Source organism: Lactuca serriola, chromosome 8, assembly GCF_051521515.1.
Source record: "Lactuca serriola cultivar US96UC23 chromosome 8, Lser_US96UC23_V15, whole genome shotgun sequence".
NCBI lineage: Eukaryota > Viridiplantae > Streptophyta > Magnoliopsida > Asterales > Asteraceae > Lactuca > Lactuca serriola.
Genome location: NC_136415.1, coordinates 52,146,655 through 52,171,943, shown reverse-complemented (window position 1 = coordinate 52,171,943; position 25,289 = coordinate 52,146,655). Strand labels below are relative to the sequence as shown.

The 25,289-nt window shown below is 36.0% G+C and overlaps 3 protein-coding genes across 4 annotated transcripts; all 3 read right to left on the bottom strand.

Annotated features, from left to right (window-relative positions):
* Positions 1–3,330: 3,330 nt before the first annotated feature.
* On the bottom strand, positions 3,331–6,266 carry LOC145065470 (F-box/FBD/LRR-repeat protein At1g13570-like). Its single transcript, XM_079012452.1, has 4 exons — positions 5,958–6,266; positions 4,497–5,315; positions 4,250–4,408; positions 3,331–3,932 (listed from the first exon to the last, which is right to left on the bottom strand). The coding sequence occupies exons 2-4, from the start codon at positions 5,298–5,300 to the stop codon at positions 3,633–3,635; spliced, it is 1,263 nt and encodes a 420-aa protein (XP_078868578.1). The 5' UTR covers positions 5,301–5,315; positions 5,958–6,266; the 3' UTR covers positions 3,331–3,632.
* Positions 6,267–6,770: 504 nt separating this feature from the next.
* Positions 6,771–9,768, bottom strand: LOC145065471 (F-box/FBD/LRR-repeat protein At1g13570-like). 2 transcript variants are annotated; one of them, XM_079012455.1, is made up of 5 exons: positions 9,625–9,768; positions 8,273–9,086; positions 8,028–8,189; positions 7,643–7,938; positions 6,771–6,828 (listed from the first exon to the last, which is right to left on the bottom strand). In XM_079012455.1, the coding sequence occupies exons 2-4, from the start codon at positions 9,071–9,073 to the stop codon at positions 7,645–7,647; spliced, it is 1,257 nt and encodes a 418-aa protein (XP_078868581.1). In that variant the 5' UTR covers positions 9,074–9,086; positions 9,625–9,768; the 3' UTR covers positions 6,771–6,828; positions 7,643–7,644. The 2 variants fall into 2 exon arrangements, with proteins under 2 accessions (XP_078868581.1, XP_078868580.1); XM_079012454.1 differs by lacking the exon at positions 6,771–6,828 and having other exon boundaries at positions 7,480–7,938.
* Positions 9,769–13,907: 4,139 nt separating this feature from the next.
* Positions 13,908–16,342, bottom strand: LOC145065469 (F-box/FBD/LRR-repeat protein At1g13570-like). Its single transcript, XM_079012451.1, has 4 exons — positions 16,198–16,342; positions 14,699–15,523; positions 14,446–14,604; positions 13,908–14,342 (listed from the first exon to the last, which is right to left on the bottom strand). The coding sequence occupies exons 2-4, from the start codon at positions 15,506–15,508 to the stop codon at positions 14,043–14,045; spliced, it is 1,269 nt and encodes a 422-aa protein (XP_078868577.1). The 5' UTR covers positions 15,509–15,523; positions 16,198–16,342; the 3' UTR covers positions 13,908–14,042.
* Positions 16,343–25,289: the final 8,947 nt, after the last annotated feature.

The following is a 25,289-nucleotide window of genomic DNA, read 5'->3' as shown; positions in this document are numbered from 1 at the left end:
GCATGATACTTTAAACGATAGTATATATATTTGTTATTTATATCATTTTTTTTTCATATTTTGATTTATCAACTTAATTTTGTTTTTATTTTTCTATTTTGAGTAATTATAACTTAGTAGATTTAGCGTTTTAATTTTTAATTTTTTATTATTATAACATTTTACTTTAAACGATATTATATATCTGTTATTTATTTAATTTTTTTTATTATAACATTTTACTTTAACCGATATTATATATTTGTTATTTATTTAATTATTTTATTATGGTTTATTATTATTCTTCTTCTTTTTCTTTTTAAAATCTTTTTGACCAATTTGATTTATCAACTTATTTTTGTTTTTATTTTTCCATTTTAAGTAATTAGAACTTAGTAGATTTTCTTTAAAACCTTTTTGGGTACTTTAAACAGTTTTATTTTTTTCTATTTTGAGTAATTATAACTTAGATTTATCAATTTTGATTTATTTTTCTATTTTGAGTACATTAAACAATTTTACTTTTTTTTTATTTTTCTTTTTAAAACCTTTTTGGCCAATTTTAATTTTTTCTATTTTGAGTAATTATAACTTAGTAATTATATATTTGTTATTTATTTAATTAGTTTATTATTTTTCTTTTTCTTTTAAAAACCTTTTTGACCAATATTTCTTTATTATCTTATAGAAAAAAAAAGTATCTATTATGATGTACAATAGTTTCACATATATATACATCAACTTCACATATAAATTCATCAACTCATACATGAACATACATGATCAACAAGTGAAACATATCAATTTACATATAAATTCATCAATTATTACATTATCAACAAATGAAACATATCAAACTAATCAAAATACCATGTTCCTGCATACAATAGTTTCCATACATTCAAACATATCAATTTTACATAAACATTCAAACAAAGTTAACAGTTTCAATCAGTTTTACATATATATTCAAACAAGTTAAACATTCAACATACATTCAAACAAGTGAAAAAAAATCAAAATAACCAAAGTCAAAATTAAAATCATATACATTCAATTGAACAGTACAGTTTCCATATTAACAAAGTTAACAAGTTTCAATCAGATATAAATACACATTCAATTTAACAGTTTTTTCACAGTTTCCAAATTTCAAAGTCAAAATAAATTTCACAGTTTCCAAATTTCAAAGTCAATATTAAGAACTGAAATGAAACAAACCTCTTCTCTCCCGGAAAAACGAAGGTAAATGCGGTGGTGAAGCTGCAATCGTCGACGTTCCGACTGGAACGAGAAAAAATTTAAAAAAAATCAATTGAAATAGAATTAATCGGTGGTTTTTCTGTGTGTTAACATAAGAATTGAAAGAGAAATTGGTCTTGAAAACAAACCTCGTCGGAGATATCAACAGAAAATCGAAGTTCCAGTCGGCAATTTGGCGGCAATCGGCTGAGGAGGTGGTGGGACTCGGCTTTGGAAGCAAATCGGGGGTGGGAGTCGACTTTGGAGCCCAAACACCGGTGGAAAAGAGGGGTCGTCGCCGGAGATATACGAATCGATCGCCCTTTCAACAAATATTGGGAGCAAATGTCGTCTGGGGAAGACGAACTGGAACTAAAAGGTAAGGGACTATTAGCGGCGACAACGCAGGAGCTTTTAGTGGCAACAAGGGCCCATTTGCGGCGACAAGCTGGAGGGAAATCATATGTGCGCTTTCTGGCGATTCCCAACCGTTGGATTGGGAAAGCATCGTAGGGCCGGTATTTGGTCTAACGTTGGTCAACGGATCGACACCTTTAGCGGCGACGCGTCGCCGCTAAAAGCGTCGTCTCTAATTCTTATTCACACGAAGAAACCCTATCCGTTGGATTATTTGCCGAACCAAGGGTGCGGATTGAAAGTAGTGTGTCTCCGACGGATAACCGGTGGTGATCTTTAGCGACGTCGCTATTAGCGACGACATCAAAGTTTTAGCGGCGACACCAAACGCGTGTACTCTGGTGTCGCCGCTATTACTCATGTCGTCGCAAAAAGGGTCGTCCCTAATCTCTTCTTTTCTTGTTGTGACTACTAAGAATCAATTGTGGTGAAAAAGCTTGTAACACCCGTTTTTCAGGATGGATCGATTTAGGGTTTTAAGGAGTCAAAAGCTTGATTTTTGGAGAAAATCGAGTATCAGGACATGATCATAGGGTGGTCATGACATGACAAGCCCATATGAGAAGCACGTTTCGGAACCGTCCTCACGATGTGAGACCTATGGTGTCATGACGTGAAGCTTGCAGCAACCCAATCCTATAATGTTTTAGGGTTTCTTCCGTATTTAAACTTCTCTAAGTCGATTTTAGACTTCATTTTCAGCCCTCATCACCCTTTTAATTACCTCAGAAAAATCCTAACCCTAATTCCCTTGGTGATTATTGGCCTTTTTGGAGCAATTGTTGGCTTAAAGAATAAGAGAAGAAGGAGAAGAAGGTGTTCTATTGGTGGAACTTGCAAGGAAACATCAACAACATCATCATCACCTGATATTCTTTCTGGACATTTGTAAGTGTCAAAGGCTCAAACTTTATTGCTCAACGTTGCTAGATCTAAGTTGTTGTCTTATGTCCTTCATGTTTGAGCAAGTTTGAATAGAAGAAATATAGAAGTTAAATATAAAATCCTCTAAAAATCACCATTTTAGAGGTTGGCTAGAATGAAATCATTAAAATGGTGTTAAATAATTATCATTTTGGTGTTTATGGTTGGAGAGGCTCTAAGTTGTGGTAATAGGTAATACCCTCTCAAATAAACATTCAACATTTAACTGGAAAGTGCAAACATAGATTGGGTTTTAGAAAATGGCACCAAAAGGTATTTATATTTATCATGTTACGACACTAAGAAACTTCAATTATGATAATTTTGTTTTTTAATTTGTTCAATCATCGTCAGCTGTTTTTTGGATTGATGTTGTTACTAACCAGTGGAAACCAAGGCATTGGTTTAGAAATATGTTGACACATCGGCAATTGGCTAATGAAGTTTTGGTGGGGTTGACCGCAAGAAACGAGAAGAGGGGCATTGACGCCGTCGCAAAAGACTAAGACTTGTCGGAGGAGAACAATGGTGGTTGCGGGAAGTGAACGGTAGTGGTGCCGATGATAAATAGTGATGGTAAGGGACCATTCACGAAAGAAATTGAAACCATAGGAACCATTCGTGTAATTTCGTAAAACTGGTTAACGGAAGCTCTGTTAAAAACTAAAAAAATGATTTATAATGAGATAAATTATAGTTTAATGGCCTATTGCACGGAAAGAAAACTTTAGTGACTAAATTGAACCAAAGAACTAACTTTAATGTGCCACGGTGATATTTCTCTTACATATAATATAAAAAGAATTCATATGAACATGCACTTCCTTCCTACATACCAATCAAACATCATCATTTAATATATAGGTCTCATTTTTATTACTGTGACCAATTCTATTCTTTTGTGATTCAATTCCATCCAACGAAATAGTCCTTTGGATAGCATTTGATTTGTTGTCTCCATAACCTTAATACCATTAGCACGAAGTTTATAAACCTATACCAATTAGTCATTGATCTCGTGTTTGCATCAGAAATTCAGAATATGCATGAAATTCATATATATGCAATATTTACACCTCATCTTTAACAAATATGATTTCAGCTTCTGTTGATGCTCGTTTAAACCTCAATAACTCGATCAAAAAGCTTGATTTGTCCTCAGTCATGTACACACTCGGAGTGATGCTCATAGTCTTAAGAACCGGTGAACTCCCAAGCAAAAACCCTATCAATCCAATCTCGTGTCGAAAACCATTCATATGTGTCATCTTTACAATCTTAAGCCTTTCAAATGTGGAGTCAGAGGGGCATTCCTTCTCCCAGAAATCCAAATCTGGAGCTTCTGTTGCTGATAATGACTCCCATGAACCCTAAATTTTTCCAAAAAAAGGTTAATAAAAAAACATAACAACATCGATGTTTAAGGTTAAATAGGTTACTTTTCATCTTCAAGATTGATAAAGATTCTTTGAATTATCAGCTAAACTTCATAAGGAAACAAAAATTTCTAGATGAATACCGCAATTCAAAGGGTCAATTGTCAATAATATATTGTGGACCAACTATTTTGTATCTTCAAACTTTCGTTATTTTTGTCACAACATAACTCACCAAGCTTTTATACCGCATTTCTATGTGACCACAATAGAATTTGAAGATGAAATCTATACATGTTGATTAAACTCACCGAAATTTGAAGTTCTTCAAGATTAGGGGCATTTAAAATGAATCGAACAACCACCATTACTTCTTTAATGTTCTCAAAGCTTACTTCATAGAGTTGAATAACCTTTAGTTGTTGGTACTTCATTTGTGTTTTCCCGATGGTGTTACCTATACTCGTATACTGGATAACAAACAAAAAAGCAATTCATCAGCCAACAAAATTAACAAATGGAGATATAAATAACATGAAACTTAGATCAACATCTTACAAGCGTAAAGTCATCACGCCCAATAAACCTCTCAAGTGACAATGCCCCACCAAGAAACTTGTCAAAATTACAACTTGAAATTATATTGCTCATGAGCAGGTTGACACATATAGCAACTAGCTTTGGAGTATACTCAAGAGATAATTCTTTAAAATTACCTTCCAAGATTAAATCTTTTAAGTTGGGAGCACGAATTTTGAGTTCTAAAGCATAATAAGAGCATAAGTTCAAGCTCTCAAGAAACATGCAACCCGAGATAAGATTCTCAATAGCATTTGGAGCAATACTAACGTGTTTAAGAATAAGGTGTTTCAAAAATGGGAACCCTTTAAAAGATAACGGAGGCGCCAACTCCCAATTAACAATCTTCAAACGAACCAGTTTTTGACAAGAATAAAGACAAGAAGGTGCTCTAAACAACTTGCGCTTTCCAAAATCAAGAACCAATTCTTTAACATCTTTTCTTGATAAGAAAAGTAGCCATTGATCTATATTGGGGGAGCTTCGTAGATAAGTGGTAGATAAAGCGAACCCATTAATTGGACCATCGTGAAGAAAAAGAAAACGTGTGATAAAGTTTACAAGATTGCTCTTTGCATGTGATTTACTATGAGTCCTAGACACACATTTATCATCAAACTCAAGGTGTGTAAGTGTAGCCCATTTGTATCTCCATTTAGAAGATAATATACTTGTTCTTACAGCATCTCTTAATGGCATCTTTGTGAGTATGGTTTCGATAATACTTTGAGGCAGATCGCTTATATGGTCTTTCTTGAACCGAATAATTCCCCTCCTTCCCATTTTGTTCCTTGTGCTCTACAAAACAATGACTTAATTTTTATGCCATGTACGTTTTGTTAATTTTAATATTAAGTTTTAAAGATAGTTCATGCAGACTCAAAAGTTAAACTTTCAATCCTTATTGGAAGGAGTAGTTGTACGAATGCATATTAGGGTTTATACACAATTTATTAAGAAGAATAACTTTAGGGCCTCAAATTACTAATCTATTAAAAAACTTCGTCCAAATAAACAAAATCGATAACCCAATGATTGGCTTTCCATGAAAAACCGAGAATGAGCATATGTTCATATGAAATCAAAACGTAAACATACTACAAAAAGGACAATAATTCATACAATTAAGAAAATTCCTAAGCTTTAGCGACATGATCTACAGAACTAAAAAAATACGTACTATTTAGAATTCTTTCAAGTGAATTTTATTTGATTAAAGTTCTTTAGATATCAAACAAGCGTACTAGTGAATTGAGTTGTTTTTTTTTAATCCAAATTGCAAACTTTAGAAGAAGACAGGGAAGGAGAAACGGTAATGATGAAGCCTATTTGAAGGAAACGCATATCATAACAGAAAAAAAAAAAAAATCAGGCATCTAGGGCTATTGCAAAAAAGAAAAAGATTGACCAAAATAGACGTAAAAAGAAGAAGATTCGTACTCTATGGTTCTGATATGATCGAGCGGCAGGAAAGCGAAAGAAGTATACCGGTTTTCCTTTTAAGCACGATCCACTTTAAAGGCCTTATGGTAAACAAACGGGACTGTTAAATTGGTTTTAGTAGCCTCTAATTATATTATATCCCTAATAGTCTAATGCTAACAAAACCCAAAAGTACCTGTGTTATTCGGATTTATTGGGTTTTGTTTAATTGGTTTTTGACTTCCAAAAGTACCTGCGTTATTCGGATTTATAGTAAAGTCTAAATTATTTGCAATATTTTTATCCTTTTTTTTTCCGGTTAGCCGATAATTATGACTTTTCTGTCAATAAAATAAAGTTTATGATTTTTTTGTCAAATCGTCAATTAGGATTTTGCTGTAAAAAAAAATAAAGTTTAGAACAATCTTGTCAAATCATTGAAAACATTGGGACTTTAGTGTATATATCCCTTTTTTGTTAGAAATTTAATGATATGATACTCTTTAAGCATAAGAGTTATTGAAACATTCTATAGTTAGCTAGATCCTTTTGAAATCATTAACGTTTATTTTTGTTAAATCGTTTTTTTAATTTCAACAAACCGATATTGAAAAAAATTGAGATAATCAAGAAAGAAAGAAAGAACCAGGGTTGTGTTGGTTTTTTATATTCCTAAAAATGAAAAAATAAGAAACCCAAAAAACGAAATTGTCCTTCTTTCCCTTCTCCACATTTACACTTTTTTTACTAAGCATGTTTTGTTTGTGTTTGTATAATTTGTTCCCACTTTTTAGTTTAATATTTGACGGCGAAGCAGGAAGAAAGTTTTACCAAGTATTTTCACTCTTTCTTGCCTTCTCCTTTGCATATGTTTCTCCTGATCGTGATTCTGTCAGGGTAAAGATGATAATGATAAGAAAAACAGTGGTGCTGCAACAAAAGTGACAATTAAAAGTTCTTGGATTACGAAAATACACTAAAGTCCAAATATTTTCAACGATTTGACAAAAATGTTCTAAACTTTATTTTTTTTACAGTAAAGTCCTAATTAACGATTTGACAAGAAAATCCTAAACTTTTTTTTTTGACAAAAAAAATCCTAATTACCGGCTAACCGAAAAAAAAAAAAAGATAAAAGTGTTAAAAACTCCCGGTAATTTGGACTTTACTGTCAAAAAAATAAAGTTTAGAACTTTCTTGTCAAATTGATAAAAATATTAGGACTTTGATGTATATATCCCCTAAATCATAGAACATTGAATAAGTTTTTTAAATCAACCACATTTATCTGTGATTAAAAAATGAAACGAATTTCATTGGTAATACATTAAACATGCAATTTACATGGCGATTTCCTATTAGATGGCATTTTCCCTTTTATTAAACGACAATTTTTTATATAACTATTGAAAGCACCATTCCATCCTTTCCCTATGAAACATGCAACTTCCACCCCGAACCTTCTCATGAAACCTACAACTATTTTGCTTCTTCCTCAAGACCAAAATCAATACGTGGAAACAATCTTCTATATGTGAACTTATATCATCACAAAAGCTGATGTGGAAATATCTCACCAAAGATATCAGAAAACATGTAACATCCTTAAAAAATTTCAAATAGTAGAACTAAGGTTGGAACTTGTTACATGAAAATACAAGTCATAAGAGATTGAGAAATTCATATAAATGGACAAGATTTACCCCTAATCTTGAACAAATATCATTTCAGCTTCTGGTGATGCTCGTTTAAACTTTGTTAACTCAATCAAAAACTTTAATCTGTCCTCAGTCATATACACACTTGGGGTGATGCTCATAGTCTCAAGAACAGGTGAATTTCCAAGCATAAATCCTATGAATCCAATTTCATGTGGAACTCCAGACATATCCATCATTTTCACCATCTTCAAATGTTCAAATTTGCAATCAAACTCACATTCTTTCTCCCAAAAATCCAAATCCGGAGCTTCTCTTGCAGATGATGAATTCGATGAACCCTAAAAATCATATCCAAAATAAAATTAGAGTCGAATCACAAATGGGTTGCTTTTCATCTTCAAGATTGATAAAGATTCTTTAAACTCACTGCAATTTGAAGTTCTTCAAGATTTGGAGAGTTTAGAATCAATCGAAGAACAACTTTTAATTCTTTCATGTGCTCAAAGCTTACTTGAGAGAGCTCAATGAACTTAAGCTTATCATACTTCATCTCTGTTTTTCCAAAGGTGTTGTTACCTATACTCATATACTGAATAACATACAAAAAAAAAAAGTAATTCAACAGCTGATAAAATCAACAAATGAAGTTATATAATTATATCAATATCTTACTTCTGTAAAGTAACTTCTACCAATGAGTCTTTGAAGAGAAGGTATGTTTCCAAGAAACCTGTCAAAGTTACAACCTGAACTTTGACCGAAATGTTGGGCTAAATCATCGGTCATATACATGGAAACAGTTATAGCAACTAATTTTGGAGCATACTCAAGACATATGTCTTTAATTTCACCTTCCAAGATTAAAAACTTTAGATTTGGTGAACAAATTGTAAGTTCTAAGCTATCATAATACGATAAATTCAATGTCTCAAGAAGAATGCAACCCGAGATAAGATTCTGAAGAGCTTCTGAACCAATAAGAACTTGTTGAAAGCTAAGGTGTTTCAAATATGGGAAGCCTTTAAAAGATAATGGAGGGTTTAAAGCCCATCTAAAAAGCTCCAAATTAACCAGCTTTTGACATGAAAAAAGACAAGTAGGTGCTTTAAACCACTCGCCACCTAATTCAAGAACCAATTCTTTAACATCTTTTCTTGATAAGAAAAGCAGCCATTGATCTAAATCAGGGGAGGATTGTAAATAAGCTGTAGATAGAACAAATCGATTGATAGGGCCATGGTGAAGTAGAAGAAATCGACTTATAAACTTTGCAAGTGATCTATCTCGGGTCCCTGATGCACATTTATCATTGAACACAAGGTGTGTAAGTGTAGCCCATTTGTATCTCCATTTGGAAGATAATATACTTGTTCTTACAGCATCTCTTAATGGCATCTTTGTGAGTATGGTTTCAATGATACTTTGAGGAAGATCAGTTATATAGTCGACTCTAGAGGTCATTTTTCTTCGCATTTGTCCCTCTTCCCTACAAAACAATGACATACATTTATGAAGGAGTGGTTGTAAGGAAATGCGAAAGGTATTAAAAAGAGTCTCTTTAGGGTTCCAAATTCTTAATCTATAATATTGAAAGGCCAATTTTGGAGGTCGAAAAACTGGATGAGTTCCATTGTAATAATCATTAGGTTTAGGGTTCCACATCCCTAATCTATAAACCAGTGACGAAAATGGACTCCATATAAATAAAATCAATTACCCATGAACATGTGTTCGTATGAAATCAAAACTTAAGCAAGTGACAAAAGAACAGAATTCATACGATTGAAGAAAACCCTAGCCCTATAACGGACATGATCTACAAAACTCGAACAAAAAAAAAAAACAAAAACAATTCTTTAGGTATCAAAGAGGCGTGGCGTCGAAATGAGATTTCTTTTCTATCCAAATTGCAAACTTGAGAGAACCCACAGAAGGAGAAACAGTTATGTTGAAATCTAGAAGAGAATGTGATCATATCAGAAAATAACAGTCGCCTAGCTATTGCAGAAAGAAAGAATTTTTACCAAATTAGATGTGAAAGAAGATGATTCGTGCTATGATTAAGACCGATGATCCTTCATGGTTCTGATATGAGAGGGAAGCTAAAGAGAAGAAGGATGAAAGCATCTAATACAAAGATGATATACACCGTTATATACCGATTTCCTTTTTTTGTACGGACGGCCGGTCTAATAAGAAACGACCGGACCGGACAGGTCTAAGACCATCAATTCTAAAGCGGTCCAGACGGTCATAGGTCAAACTACCCATTTGCAAATCCGGCGGTCCTATATAGGGTCAAAAACCCATTACCCATTACGGGTTATTTTACAATGTTTTTGGGTTCCGGAGCAGGGTACCCTGTATGGTCGGGGATAGAAGTGGGGCAAAGGAGTTTTGTTCCGCATTGTAAGGTATTAAACTGGTAATACTTTGATGCCCAAAACCAAACAAAAGAGGAACAGGAAAACTGTGACAAAGGATTTTATTACTATAGATCGTTATCTAAACCAACGAATACATGTCCTTATTTATACTAATGAAAGCAGTAACATAAACCAATACGTAATACTTGTTAAGCAAGCAGACAACTTCCTAATCTAAATCAAATACTTAAAATAAAAAGGGTTTTCCCAAAATATCTTTGCGCTCATAAATCCGATTAACCCAACTATCACCCTCTTAATCGGATTGATCATACCTCTCGTTCACAAGAGTGTTGAATCACCGTCTTCCCAAACCATCCCGACTTTTCCCAGACACCCGACATCCATCTCGGTCACGTCCAAAGTCCTTCAACCCCTTTGATTGTTCACAACACACGTAACATGTAACATGACATCCCGTTGGATATGTGCATTACCATCTAGACTTTTCTCGGATGCGCGACCTTTCCCCGACCAGATCCAAAGTCATCCGATATGAGCTTCCACCATCATAATGTTCACAACGTGTTGTTTCTCCAATTTCTTCATTTGTTTCGATTACCGTTCTTCAAATTGGCATCTCTACCGACTAAGAAAACAAAGCCACCCGCTCCACCGTTTTCTTTCAATCTGTCAAACGAACTGAATCCAAAGCTACCTGATTTGACGGATCCTTCTTACCAGTTTTTCACGCACCTACTTCGGTATCCCTTTATCACGAACAAACCGATCAAGAACCATGCAATCCCTTTGACTTTTCTGCTTTCTGATTTCAACCGATCAACATCCTATTATCTCTTTTCACCAACCAGACCTTTTTAATCAAGCTTGTTCCGAGAGTAGGCATGAAAATTTCACCCGACCCAGTGGGGAACCCGGTTAACCCGCCCCAATCGTGGACGGGTATTCCACACAAAAATGGGTGTCGGGGATCCCCATATGCTAAAATTGGGGATGGGGTCGGGGTTGGGTATACCAATCCCCAACCCGCCCTATCCCCAATTTAATGACATCATATATATATATATATATATATATATATATATATATATATATATAGAGAGAGAGAGAGAGAGAGAGAGAAAGAAAAATTAGGTTCAAATGTTTTTACTATCTATTGTGTGCTTGTAGGATTGATTCTGGACCAATCATTTTAGTTATTTTAAGAAAGTAATTAATGCATATTAAATGTTGAAGTTCTAAGTAATGCTCATTATATCTTTAACACCTAATATGCATTAATTACTTTCTTAAAATAACTAAAATGATTGGTCCAAAATCAATTCTACATGCACACAATAGATAGTTAGAACAATATAACCTAACCCTATATATATATATATATATATATATATATATATATATATATATATATTAGTATATTAATAATCTATTGAATATGAAATAAGTCCATTAAGAATGAATTGATTTTTATTAGAACATCAGAGACAAAGTTTCTATACCAAATTATGTTCCTAATTCCAAGAGTTGTTAAATCAGCATTTTGTTCGACAATCCGTATACTAAATCGTCACTTCTTGTTTTGATGCTAGTTAGACTTTATGATTGATATAATCATTATCTAATTATGGCCTCTGTTTTTATCACTTATTAAACCTGATTTTTTTTTTGCGTAAGTTGAGTTTATTATCTTGATAGATCGGGGATGGGTTAGGGATAGGTCGGGGAAAAGCCCAAAATTTAAAAGGGGGAGGATTCGATTCCCCGCATCCGTTGGGGATGGGGATGAAAATGGGGACGAGGTTAGACACTCGGGGATAGGAACAGGGATGGCCAACCCCGTCCCATTTTTATCCTAATCTGAGAGCACTTTTCCACCGAACAACAAGACAAGTTTACAACCACCTTTACCGACTGTCGTCACCCGCAAAACGAACGGAATCAAATTCACTTGCTTTGACGTCTTCTCGTACGTTTATTTCACGCCTCCAGTTAGTCTATCTCTACCTTAGAACAAGTTTGGTCAAGAAAAATTGGGGCTGCTGTTTAGATGTTCAACTCGCGCTCAAAAACAATGCACACACCCTTAAACTGAACCTGATTCCCGCTGCATTAGCCCCACAACGTAAGGTTACACTCTTTCTTGAAACCAACTCTCGAACCAGCCGCCCTATGACTTCACGAGCCTTAGGCTCTGATACCAAGTGTAAGGTATTAAACTGGTAATACCTTGATGTCCAAGACCAAACAAAAGAGGAACAGGAAAAACTATCACAATGGATTTTATTGTTATAGATCTTTATCTAAACTAACGAATACATGTCCTTATTTATACTAATTAAAGCAATAACTTAAACCAATACGTAATACTTGTTAAGCAAGCAGAAAACTTCCTAATCTAAATCAAATACTTAAAAAAAAGATTTTTCCTAAAATACCCCTGCGCTCATAAATCCGATTAACCCAACACAAAGATCCCGCATGGGCCCCAAAATAATTATTTAATATTTAACTATTTTATTTATAAAAATAAATATTAAACTTAGAGTAGCCATTATGTAATATATATTTTGTATATGGATAACTAGTGTAATATGTAAGGTTTAACAAAATAAACAAGTGAAAAAATAAGGTTAAACGGAAGATTTTTTTTTTTTTTTTTTTTGGGGGGGGGGGGGGGGGGGTCGAGGTAGGTAAACGGAGGAACTCAGGTCAAGTTCAAGGTCGAGGGAAACAGACGAATTCTGGGGCGGGGAGGCTATTTACGCCCTCAATTGGTCTTATTGATATCTCTAATCCCACAACAAGCCCTAATGGTTCCTACTTGCTTAATCACTATTTCTCTTCAAAAATCTCACATCTCTCGGCAGGCTTTGATTGGAACAAACTATTTGAGAAATGTAGCAAAGCAAACCGTACCATATCGATCGGGAATAATTTTGTGCAACTCAAACAAAAACAAGTTATTTGTTGGATGCAATCAATGTCAACAAGTTATATATTAACAAGATTTTGGAAGAAAAAACGGAAAGCTAGACCTGTCATCATGTAATAACTCCGATGTGGAAGAAACTGATAAAGACTTCATTGTTGACACTCAAGAACGACATGCAAATTACACAATAAGTACAATATAACAACCCCAACCATGATTACCTATATACCGACGACACTTGCAAATTTTGGAATTTCCTTCCACATATCTTCGTTTCAATAATATGTTTTTGTTTTACAAATTAAGTTAAGTTATAAAATAATAATTTCTAAGCTTTTTATATTAATGAAATATTGAAGTTTTATATGTTAATGTTATGAGATAAAACTGTCCAAAAAGACTTGTGTTAAAAAACATAGAATCAGAAAATAATAATAAAATAAAATAAAAACAAGTCTGATTGAAAGACAAAATCCACAAGAAAGAAACAAACACAAAAACTACCGGACTATATTGGTCTGTACCGGACTGAGACTGAAAAAAGACCGAACAAAAGTAATAGTTTTGGTTATTTGAATTATTATTGTAAGATCGATCTAAGGTTATTATAAATGCATGGAAATAGCGTGGTGTATTAGGAACATGAAAAAAATACTATTGATAGTAGTACTAATGATGATAGTCAAATTGGTATCAATGCAAAATCAACCTCTAATGAGTAATCCTTGGAAAGATTGGAATGTACCCTATATGTTACAAACTTTCAACCACACATGGAGCCTTGAAAATCTATGGACACTTTGTGAGAAGTTTGGAATAGTGGCTTACATATACATAGAAAGAAAACTCTCTAAGCAAGGGAAAAGTTTATCTCTTGTTCATTTTTTTAAGTTTAAATATGAAAATAACCTCATCCAAAATGTATCTTCTTTTTGAGTTTGGATCAAAAACATGCAAAAACTTTATTAGTAATGAGAGGATGGCATGTGTTGAAGAAATATGATTTCAGCTCCATGACCTTAATGCCATCAACACAGAGTTCATACATCCATACAAGTCTTTGATTTGCATATCAGCATGTAATAAGTTACAATCATGAGATAATAAATGTTGTAAAGATTTACACTTGATCTTGAAGAAATATGATTTCAGCTCCTGATGATGCTCTTCTAAACCTGAGTAACTCGATCAAAAATCTTGTTCTTCCTTCAGTCATATAAACACTTGGAGTGATGCTCATAGTCTCAAGAACAGGTGAACTCCCAAGTAAAAGCTCTATGAATCCCATTTCATGTGGAACACCAGACATATCTGTCATCTTCACCATCTTCAGCCTTTCAAATCTGCACTCAAAAGGACATTCATTCTCCCAGAAATCCAAATCCCTAGCTTCTGTTGCAGATGTTGAATTCGATGAACCCTAAATATTCAATCCCAAATCTCAAAATTGTTACTTTTCCTCTTCAAGATTCTTTAAAGTAAATCAAGATTCTAAATGAATACTATAATCCAACATAACTCACCGAAATTTGAAGTTCTTGAAGATTAGGAGCATTTAGAATCAATCGAAGAACCACCATTATTTCTTTCATATCCTCAAAGCTTACTTGATACAATTCAATAACTTTTAGCTGTTTGTATGTCATCTCTGTTTTCCCAAAGGTGTTGCCTATACTCATATACTAAATAGAATCATAAAAAACAAAAGCACAATCAATCAATCAATCAATCAAATAATGTAAATTTGTAAGTGCTAAACATGGATAAAAATCTTACCTTTGTAAAGTAAATATGTCCAATGAGTCTTTGAAGAGAAGGAACACCACCAAGAAACTTATCAAAATTACAACTTGAACTTTGACCAAAATGTTCAGCAATATCATCAGTCATGTACATAGCAACAGATATAGCAACCAATTTTGGAGTATTTTCAAGACATATATCTTTAAACTCACCTTCCAAGATTAAAAACTTTAGATTTGGAGCACGAATTGTGAGTTCTAAACTATCAAAATACGATAAAGTCAAACTTTCAAGAAGAGTGCAACCCGAGATAAAATTCTCAACAGCTTCAGGAGCAATAAGAACTTGTTGAAGATTAAGGTGTTTAAGATATGGGAACCCTTTGAAAGATAATGGAGGATCTAACTCACATCTAACAAGCTCCAATCGAATCAATTTTTTACATGAAAAAAGACATGAAGGTGCTCTAAACCACTCGCCTTCACCTAACTCAAGAAGCAATTCTTTGATATCTTTTCTTGATAAGAAAAGCAGCCATTGATCTACATCAGGGGAGCTTTGTAAATAAGCTGTAGATAGAGAGAATCTATTGATAGGTCCATCATGAAGAAAAAGAAACCGAGTTATAAATTTTACAAGATTGGTTTCTGCAAGTGATCTATCGTGGGTCCCGGATACACATTTGTCATCAAACTCAAGATGTGTAAGTGTAGCCCATTTGTATCTCCATTTAGAAGATAATATACTTGTTCTTACAGCTTCTCTCAATGGAAGTTTTGTTAGTATGATTTCAATAATACTTTGAGGGAGATCGGTTATATAGTCTTCAAATTCCATATGCATTTTGTCCCTTCTTCCCTACAAATCAATGGAATCGTGTTTTATCAACAATTTAACTCGTTTATCCAAAAGAAAACTAAGAAAAAAGAAAAGTTCGAGGTTGATTTGTTCGTTGTTTTTGTTTCTCAATTGTAACGTCCTCATCTATATTCAATTTAGATGTTAAGACGTTAAAGAAAAGATTCGAACTTTTGCCTAATTGTAAGACACTAGGGTTTATACACAATGTATTGAGAAGAATCGCTTTGGGGTTTCTTGATTCCTGATTATAAATTCAATGGCAAATCGTCAAGCTCAAATAAATAGAAAGAATTTCAGTGGAATATTATGTTAAAAGAGTTATGAAAATTGATCAGGATATCACTCAACAATGTGCATATGTTCATATGAATCAAAACTAACAAAAGAACACACATTCAAACTATTCAAGAAACCGCAAGTCCAATTAGGACAGGATCTACAAGATAAGATAGCAAATTATTTAAATTTTTTAGTTATCAAACATGGGGTGTAAGTGAATTTGGGATTTTTATATCCAATTTGCAAACTTTAAAAGAACCCAAAGAAGGAGAAACTATAATGATCAAACCCATTTGCAGAAAAGATAGATTTTTACAAATTAGGAATCTAAATCGATTTGAAAAAAGATAAAAATTAGAACAAATTAGGTGTGAAAGGAAGAAGATTCGTACCTAAGATTAAGACTGATGATCCTCGATTTTTCAGGTAAGAGAATGAAGTGAAGGAGACGAAGGATGAAACTATGAAAGCATATAATACAAGATATGCACCGCTTTCCTTTTTAAGTGTGGGCCTTTTAGCCCAATGGTACCAAAATGTCTCACGAGTGTTCTTTTTAAAAGACGATCTTTATGAATTATGAGTTATGACATTGATAAAGCTTATAAAAGCAAAATAATTGAATAGTGTTTCAAAGGGAAAAATAAATGAAATACGGGATGTTACAACCGACATATTTTAAGATAGTAAAATTTTTCTTTGAAAAAAGATATTATAAGTTTATAAATATACATTGATCCCTATTACAATATGTGACGTCCTAAAATACCAAGTAAAATTTTCATTTTTAATCAATCATTCGTTCGTTCATTTCTTCCAAAAGATAATAAGAGTAATAGTATTCTAAAAAAATCATAGTAAAATCACAATTAGCTAATGCGGAATAAACGATAAGGGATGCAGTGCAATCAGTCGAGCCCTTCCCTCTAGAACTGGAAGTACCAGAAAAATGTTTAAACCACAGGCACAGATCATAAGCATAAAGCTTAGTAAGTTCCTCAAAATACAACATATCATACATATCAACGGGCCCAACCCTACATATCAATGGGCCCAACCTAACATATCAATGGGCCAATTCCAACATGCAAGTGGGCCCAACCCAACATGTATACCAATAGCCCAAACCCACCATACAATGCAAGAGTCACAAAGACAAATAACATCATACAGATTATAGTGAGAAGACTCACCTGACTCACGAATCAGCTAAACCACAACTTAATGCCCCACAACAGATGTTATAACCCTCCTATCAAAACATACAAGGTCCAACCTTAAACACACACACTAGAACCAACAATCATGCCCAAAAGTTAACCCAAGTCAACAAGTCAACGGTCAAAACTAATGTCAAAATTGCCAACACTGACCCTCCACGTCGTAGCCTCCCTTGCCCACGTCGTGGGCATAAGATGCCAAAACAATCGAATCTTGGCCCAGTCGCCACGCCGTGACAGCCTAAGGTCACGCCATGGGGACTGGTCTGAACAGCTTAACATATTAAGCTTCTATCCAACAATTCCAAAAGCTCTAAAGCTCATATATGATCTTGATGGAAAAAGTTTTAAATTTTATCCGTTAAGGCATCTCAATAAGTCAAGATCCCAAACCATAAGTCCTTAAAGGAAACTCGAGGCATGCAAACACCCATTAAGCACTTAATCACTAGAGTTACTCTTCCAAGGTTTCCAGAAGGGTTTCATACACCTAATGGGCCATAAAATCAAAGCTTTATAGACATGCATGTCCAATGCATGTCCCTTCCATTTTAGGTAAAAAGAGCGGAGAGATGAAACCTTGAAGGCCATGAATAACCACCATGCCGTTGTTGAAGAGATCGGGTTGTGCCTACCCAAAGGTTCAGGCCGGATTGTAGGAAGTGGGCGAGAAGTTTTTTTATTTCTATGAGAAGTGGCAAATGAGTACTTAAAGCTTGAGCATGGGAACAAAACTCGAAGGATCCTTAGATCTTAAACATATAACACAAAATGACCACAAGGATCCATAAAGTTGCCAAGTTTATGGAATCTAACCTTCCAAACTTCCAAACCATGAAGATTAAGGGACAAAAAGCCTAGATCTTGAAACAAGGAACAAAAGATTGGATCTTGGACATTTACAAAGGTCCATAGAATATACAAGAAAAGGATGATGAAGCTTTCTTGTTGGATCAATGCACTAAAACACCTTCTTCTTCTTCTTCTTCTTCTTCTAGGAACCAATAATACCAAAATAAACCAAAACACTCTAAGGGGGGTTAGGGTTTCGAGGTAGAGGGTTGGAGGCTGAAGAGGATGCCTTAATCTTCTGGAAATGTTGCTTGAATAAGGGGGGAAACCCTAAAATTACGGGCTTGGGCCAGAACAGCTGCCATGTCGTGGCCAACCTATTGTCATGTCGTTGCACTCATTCAAAACACACATTCCATTTATTTTGTTCCACGTCTTGGGCATCCTTGCACCATATCGTGGCACCGAGTCTTTCCTAAAAACTCTATCTTTGGTCTTTGATGAAAAGGAAGCTTAACCAATCTGGAACACGGGTGTTGCACAATAATTAAAATAACAAATAATCTTGGTTCACTTCTTAGGAGTCTTCTGATAATAATATACAATTTTTCTTTGAAAAAAGATAGAATAAGTTTATAGCAACGCCCTTTGATTTCTCGAAAACGTTGCAAGATAATAAATATTATGCACGCAAGGTTGGTTGTTCGGAGCATCTTCAAGAGGGTGAGTGACAGGGGTGTTCAATAATATCTAAATATGAAAACCCAAGTTTTGATTCAAAATTTAAAATTCTACATATCCAGATAGGAATTAGTAATTGTGTAAAGTCCCAAAATATCAAGTAAAAATTTCATTTTTCAATCATTAAAATCATTCAACCATTTTTTCAAAAGACAGTCAGAGTGAAACATGTTTTCAACATCAAAGTAAAAATCATAAATCAACGATGCGGAAATAAAAATTCAGGGGATGAAGTGCGATCAAGTCAGGCCCTTCCCTCTAGAACCAGAAGTGGCTGAAACATTTAGAACATGAAAGCGTAAGCACAAAGATTAGTGATTTCCCTAAAATACCACATAAAATACATATCAGTGGGCCTAGCCCTAGTGATATATTTCAACCCTAGTGAATGTTATGATCCAACCATAGACTTACAATCACTTCTGTTGCTACAGCCCAGCTGTAGTCTTCTGTAACGCCCGTAGATCCGAACTAGCCAAATTAGAGACAATAAGTGTCAAGGATGACTTTTCAATAGAAGATTATTTAGAATAAATAATCTTAACTAAGTTATAGTATATGTCACAAGGATTTCGTACATATAAAGAACAATAAAATCCAAGTTATAACGAAGAAGTTACGACATGTCGAAGTTTCGCGACAAAACCGGCATGACGATGTGTGACGTAAAAAGTGAGTTTACGATAAAGTACTTTTTAGCCTTAGAGATCTAAACCAAATTCATAGTATGCGGCTCGGAATTCAAATATTAGATCGACCATTTTTAGCCTACATAACCTAAACGTGAATCGAAGATCTCGTTGATATGAGCTCAACGATGAAAAGACAGACGAAAACGATCTTCGGATGACAAAGTTATGAAATTTTAACGAACTTTTCCTGTCCCGGCCTGTTAAAAATATAACTTTAAGAATAAATTCAAAATTAGCCGACAGAGTCTAAACGAAAGTTGTAGAGTACGTACGTCTCCACTTATGCGTGGATATAAAGAACGTCGAAAACGGTTACGGCTTTTAGAAGTCGGGAGTGTGAAATGCGAAGCTGATCAATGAATTCCCCGTGCAGAGAATAGGAACGCCTCGCGTTCGTATGCTTGGCCTCGAATCAGCCACGTCGCCCCAGCAGCCTTCGGACATGCGCCCCCTCGTACGCGTTGCGTAGGCTTGTACACCCTGCGCACCGGAAAGCGTTGCGCTCCTCTGAGGAACGCACTGCGTAGACCGAGGTTCCAGCCTGTAACACCCAAAATCAGAAAGACCAAGAAAGGAAAGAAAACCCTAAGTCAGGGAGGTCAACTCGTCGAGTCCAAGGAGGAACTCGACGAGTCCAAGCGAGATCCGGGTCGAAGAGTAAGTGACCGACTCGACGTGTCGGCAAGAGGACTCGGCGAGTCCGGTCTGAAGAGAGAAACCCTAAATCCGAGACATTGTGCATTATTTAAACGTCTCATTCTCTTCCTTAGGGTTCCTTTACAGCTCCTCTCATCCAGAATACCGAACCCTCAGCCTCCATTGTTGCATATTCAAGTCTCTTGCCATTTTTGGGTGATTTGAAGGAAGAAGGAAGGAATCATTGGAGCTTCAAGGATTTGATTTAGATCCGGAGTTTGGGCCACCTTTCAGAGTTATTAAAGGTATTAAGTCATTATTTTCACCCTTCTTCATTTAGATCTACCTTGGTTATGAGTTTTGGGGCTTTTATGCCATGTTTAAGAACCATTTCGAGTTAGAAGCCTAGATTTGAAGTTGCTACTTCAGATCTAAGTGTATTATGGCCTAAAGAGTCATAAAGTATCAGTCTTGGGGGTGTAGGTGAAGCATGGTTGTCTTAAACCCGAGTATGGAGTGTTTTGGACCTAGATCTCCTTAGCTACACGTAAAGTTTGCAACTTTACGTAAGGAATAGGCTTTGGAAGAGTATATCTACAGTTTGGAGTCCCTGCATGACTCAAAAAGCCTCTGAATGTATGAAGGACTGAATAGACTCGGCGAGTCCTTCGAGTGGACTCGGCGAGTAGTATGAAGATTAGGAGGAACTCGATGAGTTAGATGAACAACTTGGTGAGTCTGTTGAAGATTGCCTTGGAATCGGTGAGTCTGTTCTTGGACTCGGCGAGTTAAGTCGCGAAACCCCAAACCCTTCGAGTTAAGACTCGAATCAGTGAGTTGAGTGGAGACTCAGTGAGTTGGACAGGGCAGGACTCGGAAATCGGTGGACTCGGCGAGTCATGGGCTGACTCGGCGAGTCGAGTCGCGAATGGAAGGACTCTGAGCGTATGAACTCGGCGAGTCAGTAGGCAGACTCAGCGAGTAGGGTTGACCAAGACTTTGACTTTGACCAGAGTTGAGTTAGTTGACTTTCGGAGGACAGTTAGACTAAGTGTTGTATTGGTATTGGTAGCTCGGGGAGCTAGTGGACCAACGGTTCAGAGAAATATCGGACATCAGTCATCAGTAGCAGCAGAAGTTTAGCAGTTTGAGGTGAGTTTCCCTTTTGTGTGGATGGGTCTACGACCACAATGCCGACCCATGCAGTTATGAGTAGGAAGACCCGGGGGTTAGCCCTAGGCACAATATGCTAGTATGATATTCAGGACGAGGTCCAATGTTAGCGGGCGGGTGCCCAAGGAATGGTTTGCATGATAGTTATACTTGTTGTCTGTGTGATACATGTATGTGCCTGGTAGGAAGGTGAGTGTGGGCGAGGTCCCGTATCTCGCCAACAGCAGAGTATGGACGGTGTTCTATATCTCATTAGCAGCAGAGTAGGGGCGAGGCCCAGGTTAGGGAAAGAGTGAGTGTGGGTCGGTCCCGTATCTCACTATCAGTAGGAGCGTGGACGGGGTTCCATGACTCATCAGTTGCAGGACATGGGCGAGGCCCAAGATAGGCGAGGCCTTAGAACAGGATTCAGTAGTATATGTTTAGTCTATGTGTTGTGATATGTTTATGTGTTAGTATATGTTGGCAGGCGTGGCCTAAGAGAAACAGATCTGTACCCGAGCGGGGCTCGAAGCCAGGCGGGGCCTGGAGCGGCGGGGCCGATATAGCGGGCGAGGCCCGAGGTAGGGGGTGAGGCCCAGAATAGCGGGTGTGGCCCAGTATGTGCAGTATGTGTTTATGCATGGTATGTGGTTGGTTGGGGGACACTCACTAAGCTTCGTGCTTACGGTTTTCAGTTTTGGTTTCAGGTACTTCCGGTAGCGGAGGGAAGAGCTCGGGGTGATCGCATGGTACACACCATAGATTGGACAGCATGGGATGTTTTACTCTGATAATGAACATATGTTTTGAAATTAATACTCTGATTATGTTATGGATTGATAATTATGTTTTAAGTAATGTTTTATAAAAGAAATTTTTAGTCTTGAAATTTGGGATGTTACACAGCCCCTATATAAAGGGTGCGAGGGTAGCCCTTATTCTTCACTACTCACCCTTTCTTTCTCTCTCTAACCTCTTTTTAAAGCCTCCCAACCTCTAATATCTTCTAAGTACTAGGGAAAAGCCCCCGGAACGCCAGAAGGCTCCGTGAAAAAGAGCTTTTCAGCTTGGAAATTTTTGCTCCTACAGAGCCCGGATTCTAGCAAACCTCTCGGTAAGTGAGTTATGCTTACCCTACTTTAAGTATAGCTTAGGTTTAAATTTATTATCGTTATTATGAACTTATAAACAATATATATAATAAAATATAATATATAAAGTGTTATTATAATATATTTTAACTACTCGCGGTACGAGGAATCTGGTTTGAAGGGTCGCATAAGGTTGTTGGATTTCGGAAGTGCTATAATGCCAAAATGGTCCTGCCCCCGGTGTTTCATGTCTGGCCCCTGTCTATGCATAGTGGTTGAAAGGTATTGTTTAGCACTTATAAAATAACAACGCTCATAAATAGTCGTGATAAATATTAGACTAAAATCTAGTGGTAATAAAACTAGGTTCTGTAGAAGGAAATTATATTGTTAAGAAGCGAAGCGTTGTCCGAGTTTGGAATCATCACTTTGACAAGTGAGTGCATAGTTACTTTCATCTTACACATAGATATGAAATATTTAGCATAAATTATGTGCTATGTGTGTATATTATCTATGTTCTTGATATCTATATTGGATGAACAAAATATACATGTTTTACTTGATTTAAATTGTATACGTATTTTATACCTATAATTATGATGGATAAATATGGGTAAATTAAAGATGAAATAAGATGGAGATGGAGATGAAAGATGATATAGATGAACATTGGCAGTTATGGACTTAGTGCATGATAGATAAACCCTGGCAGCTATGAACATAGTGCCAACTAGACAAATCCTGACAACTATGGACTTAGTGCCTTACAAATGAACATTGACAGCTATGGATTTAGTGTCCTATAGATGAATATTGGCAGCTATGGACTTGGTGCCTGACAGATAACATTGGTAGCTATGGACTTAGTGCCTCATGAAATAACATTGGTAGTTGTGCCTAACATCGGTAGCTATGGACTTAGTACATGTTATATAAACCCTGGCAGCGATGGAATCCGTGCCTATTCCTTAGGAATATCCTTAGGAATGTATGAATGAAGGATAGCTGATTCTTAAGGTAGATCCTTGAGAATAAAGAAGATAATGGGGATTGGTAATTAGGTTGATTGTTTGATGATTAAACATAATAACTATATTATTGTGGGTTGAAAACCGTATGTACTCATCAGTGTAAATGAGATTAAAGGAGATGTAAATCACTAGTGTAAATGAATGCAATGTCTGTTTATGCTTATGTTTCTGTATTGACGATGACATCCCAAATTTTAATATAAACAAAATACATTTCTTCGGAAATGCTTTGATAATATAATTATCATGTTTTCTAGGAACAATTTCCGCAATACTAATCTTCAACCATGGTCTTCTATACAAGTATTGTGATCCAATCACATTCTTTCATGCAAGATCCATAAAGACAGTCTAACATCCTACATAGTATAGTGAGAAAACTCACCTCACAATGCAGTCGACAGCTAACGAGCTTACACGGTTGAAAAGCAGGTTATACACACCTCTTAATGAATAATACAATGTAAACCCTTAGTCTACCTTTGAAAACTAGCTATTTGAATAAAGGTCGATGTAACATCCTAAAAATTTTAACAATTTTAAGCTTTTTCAAAACAACCCATTTACTAATAAAAGATTTTACAAAATAAGTATTTCCAAAACATTATTTAAAATCAGAGTCTCCCAATATCCATTTAGTCGTAAAACCAAGGATGTGTACGGTCACACCTTCACCTTGCCACGGTCCTCCGAGGTACCTAAAACCATAAACCAAACTATAAGCTCGAAGCTTAGTGAGTTCCCCCAAAATACTACCACACAACAAATCGCATGCACAACACTCATGCCTAGCCCAATCAGCCTCGACATGGATTACCAAGCATGTATACGATAGGCCCACTCATCCCCAGGATGGAATACCCTCGCATCATAAGCAGTTTGGTCCAATCAACCATCGGGTTGGAATACCAAACATGTCGGGTCCAATCAACCATCAGGTTAGAATACCCTAGGCCTATTGACTGAGAGTAGTCAGGTCTCACCACATACCATACTATCATATTGGATCCAATCAACCATTGGGTTGGAATACCTCAGGCCCAATCAACCATCGGGTTAGAATGCCAATATACAAAGGGTCCAATCATCCTTGGGATGGAATACCCTCGAGCCCAATCATCCATCGGTTTGGAATCCCCCCGGTCTATTGGCTCACATACATAGCAGCAATGCCTCAACCACCAACAATATGTGCCCATATAACAGATAAACATATAAACAGTGTACAGGCAGTCAGACAGATTCATAATCTACCTCACATCATGAGATTCGTCTAAACGCCATTTTGATGCAAAAACCTCTTAATCCGCTAAGCTACCAATCCATCTTTTCTAGGAGGCTTCCTAACACTCCTAGGGTCATAAAAATCGATGCTTTAAGACCTTTTATGTCCAATACAAGACACAAGCTCAAAATGGGTCATTCATGGAGAAAAAGAGGATAAATTCTCATGCATGAACGCCAACATCATCCAAGCTTCAGATCCATGACATATAAGCATCTAGGGACCCTAAGGACCTATAAAGTTGCCAACTTTATGGAGTCCCAACACTCCAACTCTTAAGATCTTGGATAAATATGCATAAAACCTTAGATCTAGCAACAAGGAAACATAAAGCTTGGATCTTGATTACTCACATTGGTCCATAAATGTAGTTAAAGGTTGCAAATGAGGCTTCCAAACTGCAACTATGCTTCCATGGTGATCTCCTCCTCTTCAAGCCATCAAACTCCACCAAAAGCTCAAGAAACACAAAGAAAGGATAGGGTTTGGGTTTTACTGAGTTAGGGGAAGGTATAGGCTGAGAAATGAACCCTAAAATTGAGTTAAAGGGGATTAAATATGTGGGAAACCCTAAAACTTCGTGGGCTTGGGCCGCAACGCTCCTCAAGTCATGAGCTCTTACTGCTCACGTCATGAGCTCAGTCCCAAATAAAATCTTCATGCGGCCCTCCTCACGTCATGAGCCTCCATGCTTCACGTCTTGAGACCCCTTTTTCACCAAAATCCAATTTTTGACCCTCCAAAACCCTAACTCGATTCAACCAAGGACAAAGGTGTTATAGCCGACCAGGTCAAAAGTCAATGGTCAATGGTCAAAGCCAACTTCGGAAGGTCATCA